The 13,745-nt window shown below is 37.8% G+C and overlaps 1 protein-coding gene across 11 annotated transcripts in view; it reads right to left on the reverse strand.

Moving 5' to 3' along the window:
• Nucleotides 1-13,745, reverse strand: part of LOC117159230 (uncharacterized) — a 391,709-nt gene that overhangs the window by 35,932 nt on the left and 342,032 nt on the right. For all 11 annotated transcript variants that reach the window (XR_004464529.2, XM_076622383.1, XM_033338894.2 and 8 more), the window contains one exon: nucleotides 7,179-7,312. Coding sequence is in view for 10 of the 11 variants with exons in the window: in XM_076622383.1 (XP_076478498.1) it covers nucleotides 7,179-7,312 (134 nt within the window). In the remaining variant the exon portion in view is untranslated. The remainder of the gene's footprint in view (nucleotides 1-7,178; nucleotides 7,313-13,745) is intronic.

Below are 13,745 nucleotides of genomic sequence, written 5' to 3' on the forward strand. Positions count from 1 at the left end.
GTAAACAGCGACTACATCTTTTATTTGCAGCCTCTGTACGACCCAAACTTCCTCTCGTATTCGAATCTTTTCCCGCATTCGATTAACAAAATCAAACGCAACACGAACAAAGTACGCAGGTTTTACGCGAGTCTACGAGAACGCAATGTATATCCTCGGGGAAGGTCTGTGAGATTCCCATGCAATTTCAAGTACGCTTCACACTGTTCTCCAAGTTCAAAACTGCATTTTAACGAGACGCGTCTCTATTACGCATCTTAGTCTATAGTGGGTATCGCTGCTTTCAAGCTAAATGCCTTCATGTTTGTTAAGAGTTTCGCTGATTCCATGGCCCTTCGCCGAATTCGTAGATATCGTCGCGCCGTGAAGTTTCTAGTAGCTGTTTGCAGCGCTGTCATACTCGAGGCATATGCTTCGCACTTAGATCAGCCGACGTGCCATTCGTGCGAGACGAGCCATTTTCATGAATATTCTTGCGCAGACGAGCTTTATATACATTCGTATTACTGATGTTGTCTCGATAAGAGAATGGACATTACGTTACACTCTGTATTTAATTTTCCTTTCTATGAAGATAAACCTCAACAAATCAAAAAATGAAACAAATATAGAGAATTTTTAACTTATTTATAAACATTCCCGTTTGCTTGATTTCTGAATTTCATTGGATAAAGAAAATATCGATTTGATGTTTAATCGTTTCAAAATTTTGGAGAGTCATTACAATTGACGACCATTGATCATCAAAGTCGTTTCAGGGTCATAAGGTGTTATAAAAGTCATTTCACTGGCAGTCAGGATCGTTACATGATTACACAGATTTATATCGAGGTCGTGTCATTGCTAAGTTACTAGGCACTGAAGCCTTACTATTAGTATTCAAGGACATTCAGAGACCTCCAAAAGTCATCGAAATCGTATTATTGACATCTAAAGTCACTTGAAAAGCACATATAATTTTATGCTTTATTTGTAAAAATATATACGGACATTTATGAGCGAAGCTTATTCCAGTAATGTTTTCTCAAAGTACAGAGTTTAAGAATCGTGAAATTTTTCAGGGTCCAATGGATTACATTGTGAAGAAGTATTAAAAATGGCACGAGCATACCAGCGATCCAATCGACATAACGTTATTGTCCGGCAAGGGGCCAAGAAGTTCCTTAATAAAATTCAAACTTCCACGATATAATGCGTAACCGTCCCGATTTTCGGAGGCTATTGGCGACGGGAAATACGATACCGGTGCCAAATGGGGTTGGCGATAAAAATTCGTTTCGCCGGCTGGGAATAGCATCGCGCAGAAATCGTAAGGAGACGTGCTTACATGCCAAAAGACGGGAAAACGCGAAATACGCTCTTATCGATGAAATTTCATCTGGACGTTTCTGACTGAATCCATTCCTCAACTTATGTCACTATATTCAAAATGTCTTTATGTATGCCAGCTCGCGAAACCAACATTTCCCCCTAAAGTATGAAATCTTTCTTCGTATCTATGGTCACGAGAATCGTTACAAATTTCCTTAGATCGTAAGAGCAGAAGATTGTAGAGCCCCTTCGATCTATTTGATCAAAGATCAGCGAATCAGAATTAAAACAAGTCAGATTTTTAGAACATACAGATATTGAAATCGCGATATCTATGGTTATCGCGAATGATAACTGTAATTTTCTGGTTTCTCTTCTTCGAAGTTCCTCTTCTTTATTTTTCGACGAGAATACGTCTATTCAAGTTTCATTAGGTTTTGCCTTTTAGCGTTAAGTATAAATACACTACTGGTTTAAAGCTTGGAAAATACTACTTGCACGTTTCATTGAATCCAAGAATTTTACGGGAAAACTATTATCTTAGAAATTTTATTCAAACACCTATCGCGATAAACGAGGTTATTATTCATGTCTACGATATTAATTTCGAATTAATAGCAAAAGCAGCTGGAGAGAATTTTGCGCAATTGAATTAATATCAACGCTTTTTCTTGCTTATAGATGCAATTTTCCTCGATGACGCGTTCCCTGCACAGTTATCGTATCTTTCTAGCATTAGCATAACCATAATCCATTCGCAGCTGAAATGACGTGCAAAGGGCATCGAGAAGTCGTGGTGCATCTGCGTTTGTGCAACCGGGATAGCGTGAGAAGCGCATCGACGCTTTTGTTGCGAGCACGCACGATGCTTTGTTGTCTCGCTTCTCGTGGCATTCTGCCATAAGCAACCCCTTCGCAGAATCGACCCTGTCCCGTTTCCGAGATGCGTTCGACGTGACTCGAGTCGAGGGGTAGATCCCATGGCTCCGCCTTAACGTGCTCTTCTGTCTGCTTGGCTAGCCTCGTTTCTCGCCAAACACGCGTTCCAGTCTCCGTTTTTTTATTGCTCCAATGACAATGTGCATGCTGGCCAAGGATCGTTGTCTGATATTTCCGTAGGTATTTCTGACATAAATGCGATATGGCTCAAGGTAAGGAGAAAGAGTATGTCTTTTCGGAATCGTTATCATTCCTTGATAGAAGATGTAATAAATGCAAGTTTTCATAATAGCGACAGTAGTATTGCGTATTGTGTCGACCTTTCCAGAGGCGAATAAAAAAAATTCTTATCAATTTCGATCTTTTCTGAAGCATTCATGTTTTTTAAGATTTCAATTTCTTCTAAGAAGATTTTTTAATGTAATTTAATTCATATTAAGTTCATGGCTAATCTGGTTTTTGTAAGTGACGAGTTTAAATTACCGACAAATAGATGCCCATTTCCAGCTGAAAAGCACTAGGACACCTTTCATTTTTAATTCAACTTTTACTAATATTTGATGCACATTATGAGCATTAAATTGTACGAATTTTTTAGTAAGATTCTTAATATGAATTAATGTAATCAATTCACTTTATATCTTATTCCCCATATAAAGTATAAACTTTTGAAAGAATTATATTGCTCATACAATAACCTAATATTTCACATCAGCTACAAAAATTATCTTCAAAGGATTTTCCAATAAAAAGTGTAATTACTTGCTTTTATTACTTAATCCGACTAATAAAAATTTCACAAAAGATCAGTGTCGACGTCATTTTCTGACTTGGAAGATTTCTTTAATTTAATTCGTAAGTATACGGCCAGCAGACGCATCGATTAAAATTTTCGAATTCAATAGGCTGTTTACGCGGCATTTGCGCGGGAGTACAATCGAACGCGGGAATTAAATTTTAATCATTTATGGGAGAACCGGGATACGCGGCGGTCCTTTAACGTTGTATTTTACACCGCACTTAATACCCTATTTAACGCTTGCTTTCGTGTAATTGGACATGACTAATGAATTGCAGATAATTAAGCAATTATTCGATTCCTGCGAATCATTGCAGTCGACTGCGTCATTAACGAGCTCGCCAAGTCAGCTTCTTCTTCTTTTTGTCTCATTTATCTTCAAATGAATTTGCGATTAACTATTGTAGCGGAAACGAAGAAATCGACGACCCCTCGAATCTTACGCAGTAATAATGTTCGTCGCGATGGGAATATAATTTATTGGCTAGTCGTTATATCGGCTTACATGTTGTCAGGCATGAAATAAGGAATCGATAAGATTCGTTAATGGACTGATTTAATTTATCTCTTATCACTGATCACGAATATAAGAGACATAGGAAGATACAGGAAAATCGTTACATAAGATCGTTTGATTAATGGTAAAATGACCCGAACACATTGTACTGGAGATTATATGAAGTTTGTACGATATTGTAATTTTCTTTTACAATTATCGAATATCCTTAACCCCTTCGCTACGGACAACGTATACATTTCTGTATAAAAGTCTTAGGATGACTTTCAATTTTAGTAAGAGTTTAGTATTTGATAGGAATTATGATGTTACACCTATTTTTTGATAAAATCTGATTAAATTGACTGGGTATGTATATGTATTGTTGAGAATTGTGGATCTTAATCGCCGAAATAAAAGTAAAGGAACACTACGGTTACACTTAGAATTTATATTAAAATAGTTTTAGATTTATTTAATAAACGATTCCCAGGATTTTCGTTGATACACATTTGCACGCGTCTCAGCACTTTCTTTATCTCACCTTTATTTGTCTCTCTTCTATATCACGCTGCTAAGGGAACAATTACATTCATCTGCTTTTCGAGACGCTCTGCACACACATACTTCCATACACTCACATTCACATACGTGTGTCACTACTACGCGGCTAATTTAGTCTAGCACACAAAATTATACATATCTCAATATGTATATATTTATAGATAGTAACTAATAGAAATATTAAATAATATTATTATATAATATCAATTGTTAAAGGCGTATGTGTACGTTGTCTATGATGTAGAATAGTATTAATGTTTCTACAGTTTAAACGCAGCGAAAGGTTAAAGGTCTTACATTCAATACAATCTTCGAAGACAACGTTTCCAACTTCGTTCGCGAACGTGATCCTTCAATAAAACGAACAACCACTATGATTTAACGTCACAGTACCAGCTTCCGATATCCGGTGTAATATATCCGGTTGATAGCATTTCCGACGGCGAGATTTGTCATCGAGAAAGGTTCCGATATGAAAGAATTATCGCCGACCTCTTATCTCATAGGCATACGTTATCCATAAACCTTATTCCGATAGAAAGAATTCAACAATTTTTCATATTATTACGATCTACTCCCAAGGTCAAAATTGTGAAGATAGATATACAGAGAGAAAAGAAGAGAATTAATTTTATTACATTAAACTGATGAGATTCTTATTATAATATGGAATATATAGATTTTTTATAGTCTAACGTTTCGAATGAAATATCATCCTCAAATGTTTTGATAATTCCCTAATAATTTTTCAGATTTACTTAGATTTTCACAAGCGCCTTGATATTTCTGAACGGGAATGTATACGTTTTTCTTTGTATTTAATTCCATCAAAGAATGTTACTCGTATAAAAAATCTATTATTACCATTTATGAACAGTCTTAATATTTATGAGCAGACGCGTATATACTCCTCGTTGTATTTAATTTTATTAACGAACGTTATCCGTACGATAAATACCAGTAATTATTATTATTATTTCGAATACTCGTATATCGAAACTATGCTCGAACAACCCTCGAACGATGGGGTTAAAAACTCGAAACATTCCATGAGCAGCGGATGATGCATCGTGCAAACACTTGAATCCCTCGAAACGTTCGATGAACGCGGACACAACGGTAATCTACGTAGCACGGTAAAACGATCGTGTGAAACAAATGTGTAAATGTTAGCCAAGGTAAAATTTCCGCAGCCCACCGCGTTCGATTCGCACCGTAGTTTGGCTGAGAAGGGAAAACTTGTAATCTCGATACAACGCTGCGATAATACGTTCGCGAGGGAGGTTTTGGCCGGTTCGAGATATGTTATTGGAAGGACGCCAATATCGATGATTTACCATGAAATCCGGTAGTTATTGCGTGGGAAACGCGGTCGCATTATTTATACGTTATATCGAGTCGATACTTTTCCGGCGAGCTGTGCACGGGAAATAAAGCGCTGTCTGTGGCTCGATGAAATAAGCGATTTTCGCGAACCCGTGCACACATGCACATATATACGCGTGTATAGATACATTTACGTAGAGAGGAAGGCAAAGGAAGGAGAAATCGATGTCGAACAAGCGTCTCGAATTATTACCGGATGTTTGGCAACCGCATCGATTTGCAGGCCTGGTTTCTCTTTTCCTGTCTATCGATGGGAAACGTGGATCCCTGCATAAACGAAGTTGCACCGAGTTGTGCTCTCCCAGGGTTACGGGAGACCTTGTTCTCTTCTGACGGTAGAATATATAGGGTAATAAAGTATTAGAAGCTATCTTCTTCGAAAGCACCGCAGATACCGAATTGAATTTGTCGACGAATTATGAGTTTATTGTTTTCCTCGCTTCGTAGTAATTTTATACTGCGCTTTAAAAAATTCTCTATGTTGATGAATCTATTCAATTAACGGCCAGCTCGTCGTATCTCGTCGCTCCTGTATCGTAACTAATTCGTCGATATAATTAATGTCTGTAAAGCTTTTTACATTTTTAACGACTTCAATAGAGAATTAAACGAATCAAAATATTTTTATTCTTATTACATATTATGTAATTTTTCGTTATGCTCATAATTCGCAATATTGTTTGTCTTAAATAGGTCAGAGGGGTTAACCTTTCACACTGTATAAAATTCTGGGGTGAGTGTTTATGGAATGGCATATTAAGTTTGCGTTATTCGTTATGCTGCACTTTATGTATAAATATATTTACGTATATATATATGTCAAAATATTTGTAAAGTTAATTTTGGTCAGAATTTAGATTTAATTGGCAACAGGGGGATTTTTCAATTAATGTAGTTGATGCACGAGCACACTTGAAATAGATAGAAAATTACTGAAAGCACGTATTCGCTTCGAACTCGAGTAGACCAATTTATATTCCGTATGCATATGTATTTTTCCATAGGGCTGGTTCAAGCGTTTTTTACTATGTACAACATGAACGTGTTTTAATTAAATTGGTTGAACGTGTTGTACAAACGTTGCAGACGGGGAAAATAAAAAATTAATCGATACTGCAATGAAATTGGAATTTTTTATTTCGACTAGATTTTGATAAACGAAATAGTTTTTAAATCTGGTATCTTGTAATCTATAGACTGAATTTTTAGGATATTAATAAAAAATATATCCACAACAAACTGGTTCAATTTTCGTATGAACATTTTATGGGAAAAATATGATGGGTCACATTTTCTGTTTATTATATGACAATAATGCTAAAACCCAGTACTTTGTTAACCAATAATACATTACCAAAACTATCTTTTTATTAAATTTGTTTATTGGATTCTCTTGAAAAATATTTATTTGTCAAAAAATATTGGCTATCACATATTATACATGTATTAGGTATGCCATTAATATTTTCATAAATCTTCATCAATTTATCATCTATTAATAAATGACTTATATTTTCAGATCAAATATGTTGTGTTTCTCCTTAATCATATTATGTCAAAGTACATTATATTATTATCTTACCTTTCATCATCAAATAATATAGAAACCAGAAAATTAACGAAAGTGTACATAACGTATCATTCTTCTGTAATTGTCATATATAATATAGAATGTTTTCTTACCTGGCCAGTTCTCTCTGAAGGTGATGAACCCTGGAGCGTGCTCTTTCAGCTTCAGCCGTAGCTTCGCGTACCCGAGCTTCGGCTTCCATTCGTTGTCGTCGTTCGCGTTCCACATCTCGTTGCGTAGCCTCTCTCTGTAACAAACGAATTAGTGTTTTCTATCAGTCAACGTAACGATTCTTGTTCCCGCTCTGGAGACATCTTTTTAATTTTCACGCAGAAAAATCTAGCATCTAATGAAAGTAAACACAAGTACATATTTCCCTTCATCTTCTCGAGCGAATCTATTCAATCCCCATTGAGCCAGTTCTTCTCCAGCGTCGTCCAGCAACGTCCCACTGCCCTCCATACCGATCATCAAGAACCCTTATTCATGTGCAAATTTATTTCACTTCAAGACCATTGATCTCATCATGGATGCACTGAAACGTGCACGTTTTTATCCATGTCTCTATCTCTGCAGATGTTCATCAGGCGAACGCGATTCGCTCCCCTCGTTCATGATAATTTTCAATGCTGCTTCCACCCCTTCAAGACTCTGCTGAGTTTTATGCATCGTGAACGCTTTTCGACTCGAACGAGCATAAGCGAGCAAATTTATCGCCGACTCCACAGGACGCGAAATGAATCGTAAAAAAAAGAAGAAGAAAGAAGTTTGCCGAGGAAGTAAAATATCGGACAGTAGTCTGTCAGGCAAATACGACCTATTTACGATCTCTTTTCCGTTAGAAAATGTTCGTGTATATCGACAATGGGACTTTGGCTTCCGGCGACGTCACGTTAGTTCAGAATTTGTCGATTTCGATTTTATTTTCAGTGGGAAGTCTCGGCTATTGGAGAGTGAAAACTCGGGCTAGTAGGGAGGAAGGCAAATCGAACGAGAATTGTTTACGCGGTTGCGCGATTGATTCGATCAGAGATGGACATTCGTGTTAGAGGATTTTATGTTGGAATTAATTTCGCTCGGATTATCGACTGGAACGAACCTGAATTGATTCATCGTGGATTAATGGCTCGATCCTCTTCGTTTCCTTTTCTTTGTAAATTTTGGAATTAAGATTTGCGTTAATTGACAGTATTTGTAACTTGAATGGCACATGAAAGGATAGATGCATGTCCGTGTAGAAGAAAATGGGACAAAGTTTCAAACGCTTGTTACTACGAAGATTATGTTTATGCGTTTATGCATTTATGCATTTGCGGAAAATTTAAATATATAGAATGTATTCTTATTATATTCTTAAATCACGCGAATATGTAAAATAGTATTTAGAGAACGCAAGATGATTTGAATTTTTCATAGAAAAAATGTTCACAAGTATCCTTTGTTTTTTATATTAAAATGAAACATTATTATAATACTTTTACGTTAAACAGAGATAGGTCAAATATGCTGACTTTTATACAATGATTGTTCCGATCATATTTCAAGTTATTCGTAACTCGAACCATATGCAAGCTTCTTTGAATTTGCACGACACAATCTCCACCACATTATTTTCACCAAGAACCAAAAGACAACCACGAAAGTTTCGGGGGTATCGAACATTTTCTTGATTAAGCTCGGCCCGATCGAGCAGAACGACCCGATAAAGCCAGGATGGTCGGCGTAGGAAGACAAAAGAAAAAAGAAAGACGGAAGAGAATGGAAGGGAGCTCGTCGATCTTCGGCCTGGCCGCTGGGAGGAATTATTCATGAATTTAAATCGAAGCGTTGCACGGTACATTGATTGCACCCTTTCGATTCTGAGCGCGGCTACAGCCTTCGTCTATGCTTCTGCTGCGAATCCGCTGGCTGTCCTATCAATAATTGCGCTCGACGAATGTGCCGAAAGCAGTATTTCACGCGATTTAACTCAATGTGCCCGCCGCGACTATCGACGTCGATAATAAATTGCCAGAACCGGTGGAACTTGGAAAATGCGCGACGAACCGCACTCGTATTGGTCCCAACTCCAACCAAACGAGTTTTAAACCGTCCTCCCGGCCTCTTCGATGTTTCAATTTCGTTGGATGTTCGAGAAATTTCCTCGGAATTCCGTTATTTTGTTTGTCAGGTTTTAGTGGATACGTTCGTTCCAGGAAAAGACCACATCGCTTTTTTCTCGTCGGATAGGACATACCGGTGTCTCAGGCCGAGTTCCTTGAAAGGCTGCAGAGAGTAAGTTGCTTGATCTATTTGTCGAAATGAAATTCTTCGAGTTTGGATTCTTTTAGATTTTTGTAGAAAAGAGACGGGTAGGATAAATGTTATTACGAAGCATTCTCTCGATATCAGGAAGGTTAAATATCTTCGAGTATTGGAACTGTTATTAGGTTTGCACGTAACTCAGTCAAGATTTGTACCTCGTTTGAGCGTTTTACAAATTTTTGTTATCAAAGCAATTCGGTCAATTGCTTGCCAACTGTTACAAATAACGATCGCGTTGTTTTATCATTGAAATATTTCTTAAGTTTGAGAAAAATATAAGATGCGTGATATTTGGCATATCTTCTACGCTGTCTGCCATGTTCCGATTTGAAACGGGAGGATTCGACAGTCTTCTTGCTCGTTGAAAGGAAATCCAGTTTGACACATAAACGCGTATTACGCGCAGGACTAATTCACTGTACATATTCACGATGAATTGTGTCGATCGTTTAAAATCTAATCTACACTACGACAACGAATCAAACGTGCTTTGTATCTTACAGCCCGGTCAAACCTCTTCTTCATCCCCGAATTCATTTAATCCTACAAAGAACACCGAATACTACAGCATTCTTATCTTCCCTTGTCTCGATCTTTCAGATCCTCCGATTTCACTAGTAGTTTGCCAGACGAAGAAAATTCAATCTTGCAGGAAATTCGACGCTCTCTAGATCGAACACAAGCGGAGAATTAAACCGGGCCGCGCTTAAAGTCATCGCGATCGAAATAGGTGGCGGTCCATTAAGCGGAGTCAGGTGAAAGGCGTTTAGTCGAGGGTCGAAACGGGAGATATCGCGGAATACAATCTGGTAAAAGCCGAGTGACCACCGCGTACGGGGCTTAAGGGATGCTTCGATCGGATTTATGGAGCCTTAAATCCCGACGAACGTTCCTCTCCCTCGTTGTGCTATTCTTCTTTTTCGGGGGGTGGCCACTCGTCGAGACGTAATGCGATCTTGTCCTTTTTCGGCTGCCAGTCGACGGAAACGCCGCCATTGCAAGGCTTTGAAGGAAGCACAGGCCAATCGGGGTTACTTTTGACTTCGTAACTCTGTCTTTTCTATAATTTAAAGAGGATTTAAATGGATGCGAATATAAAAGCTGGAAAGCTTTCGTATTGAGTTTCATGTAGAGATTTTTCAAAGGCTTAGGATCATTTACCTTTCTATTATTTTGAGGAAGATTTATTATGCTATCGTGAAATAATATATGATAGTGTATTATATCACAAGCGATATTGTTTTAGAAGATTTCAATAGAAAAGTAATATTTGTGTTGGTGACACATCGATGATTGCTTAGACTATTTCAGCTATTACGCGTATTATGCGATCTCTTAAGCGTTAAATAATATCGTTTGGAAGGTGTTTCCATCGAAAAATAACAATACTTGTGTGCACTTTTCAGCGATTGTATAATGATGATTATTTAGAAGGATCGTTTGAATTTTACAGAATTCAATTTCATTAAGATCAGGTATGTGGTTTCAGAAGAATTAACTCTTTGCAGGTTGAACAGCGTTCGACATTTCACTGTAACTGATATATCGGAGACTTTGTTTCTTGGTTTCTTGATAAAATCACGTTCGTGTGGAAACGAAGCGAGGCATTGAAATTGCGGAACACAGGGAGCAAAAATTAAGGAATACAGTAGCAGTGTCCGTGAGAGAGAGCTTAACGTATTCTAAAAGGAACGGCATTGCTTACACAACGAGTAAGGTGGGCACGTCGATCGATAACCGCATGTGAGTTTCATTCGAGACACGTGCGTCACGTAAAAAATTTACGTTCCTAACGAGATTCAGCGATGAGCTGTCTCAATGGCGTATCGAAAGGATTCATCGATAGATTAACAAGCTTTCGACCGTCTTAACAATCTTTCTTGTACACGTTTTATTTACATCGACCGACATTTTTTTTCTTTCTTTCTTTTCTTCTTCTAGGCTGTAGTCACAACTTGGAAAATAGATATGAAATCTTTGATGTTAATTTTTACGAAAATATGATTCATAATCTAATTCCTCGAACATTTGTACTCGATCATTTATCACGGAAAGGTTCATTTATATACCCGTTCCTTAAATACGATTACTACATCATCAATCACAAAAGAGTTATTTCTCATGTTCATCCCTTCTTCTTTGCCAGCCTTATAATACGCATAACATGATATAATGCTATATAAGCTTGTAGTACTTAGGTTACACTCCTCCTTAATACCTTCTACGAAATTTCTTCCTTGAAATATGGACATAACATAATATATATGTGTCGAAACACTTTATATAATGATGCAATTAATTTTATTCATAAAAAGTCAAACCATTTCTGCACTATGAACGAGCCAACTTAATTCCTTCACGTATTCATTAGCAACTAGCTCCGAGCCTGTCATGTTTCCGCTAACATCGAGTTCCGTTCCTAACTTAATACTCTCGGTAATTATATTCATTCGCCTTAAAATTCCAAATTTCTTATTTATTCGCTAATCTCTTAAACACAGTACAACGTTTCAATTCACTTCATCGTATTAACGTTCTCGATTTAATTACGAATAAATTCACTTCGCAAGTTCCAATAAGTTGCAATAATCTTTCGTCTTTCACTCAAAGCATGCGACTCTTCCATGTGCCTCATAATATTAGCAATCTTAATCTAACTACGAATAATTTTCGTTACCAAAAATCTCCAAAGTCCTATTTTTCTATCACCAATACGTTCCAGGAAGCTTTTCCCTTTAATACAAAGCGACGCACTCCTCGCAACCCAGGTTTTCCATACGCCTGATAATTTAAATATTTTTAATATAAATGCGAATAAATTCAGTTATCGAAAATCTCCAAAACCCACTTTTCTATCACCAATACACACCAGGAACATTTTTCCTCTAACAACAAGCGATAAACTCTCCTCGTAACTCAGCTCTCCCATTCGTTTCGTGATATAAGTAGATATTCCTAATTGAACTTAATTATCAAAAATCTCGAGAATCCCATCTTTCTATCACTAATACGTCCCAGGAACATTTCCTTCTTAACGCAAAGCGACACACTCTTCGCAACCTAGCCACGCAGCTCTTCCATTCACCTCGTTGTATTAGTATTCTTGGTTTTTCGGCGGGCAGGACGCGGCGTCGCGTCTGTTCAAAGTCCCCGGTGACTCAGTGCGTGCACGCGTTCGTTTCATTCGAAGCACGTGCGAGCCGCGAGGAAGCTGCGAGTGGACCTCCACGTTGGACCGTCGACGTTGGCTCGAGTTAAAAGGGTTCCCGATATGTTTCGAGGGCTCGTTGATCGAGTGACAAATTATTAATGAGATTCGCCAATGATAGCGCGTACGCGTATTGGAGAAACGCGTGGAGGGCTGAATAATTCAGAATGCGAGCAAATTCTCGGCCACGATCGGATTTCTAGCTACTTGTACGCGAGGGGATCGTCGTTTTCAGAGGGAAAGTAAAAGCTGGAAAGGCAGGTGAGTGGTCGTGGCGCAAAGGGATTGATAGCTGGGTCACGTGCCACTGATCCTCACCTCTCGTCGTTGGGAAAGCAATCGCGATAAATCTTGCAGGCTCCTTCGCGCCTTCTAGGAGAATGTTGCCCTATGGGGACGTAACTGTGCCATAGTTGTTTTATTACGACACGTATCGAGTCAATTATCTGCCCTTTTTAAATGACAGAGGATGTGTTACGAAGTTGGTCATCGTCTGATTGCCTGTGGTGAGTCGTTCGACGTAATTTGGAAGACCCAGTTTTTAGCGAATGGATTTTGTATTTTTGTCTTTAGTATGCGTTTGATAATTGCCTGAACGGTACAAATGTCATTCTGCGAGGTTTTCCAGTAGAGAAATTATAAAAACGCGAATTTCTTTCCTCTTATGACGATGTCGTATAAACATAGGATCGTCGTTATTTTAGAAACATGAATTATAGAGAAACCAAGAATAGAGTTACGAGAGTTATTAGTTATTCTTATGGAATAAGAATAGAAAAATAACATATGTATTTCATACAAATACCAATGACTTGTCCAAATCAAAATATCAAAACTACATAGGTATCTATAAGATCATGAAAAATGAAAAAAATCAATTTTTCTCTTCAAACATTATCAAACACACCGTACACATCCATACAATCCTCGAATTGCAAAAAGAATTACTCTCGAAAACAAAGATTCCACGCATCGCGTTTCACTTAACAGAAAAAGAAGCTAAATTCGTGGCGCAGATGTGAATTATAAAAGCTGGTGTCAAACACCGGACACGTATCAAAGGTAGCCACGACAAACAATCGCGGTACGAGCACAACTGTGCAAACAAGATAATTAACACCTCTCGACCTCGGCATTATCGGTGCAGCATACGAGCCTTGTGTACTTT

This window comes from Bombus vancouverensis, chromosome 10 (genome assembly GCF_051014615.1).
Source record: "Bombus vancouverensis nearcticus chromosome 10, iyBomVanc1_principal, whole genome shotgun sequence".
Classification (NCBI taxonomy): Eukaryota; Metazoa; Arthropoda; class Insecta; order Hymenoptera; family Apidae; genus Bombus; species Bombus vancouverensis.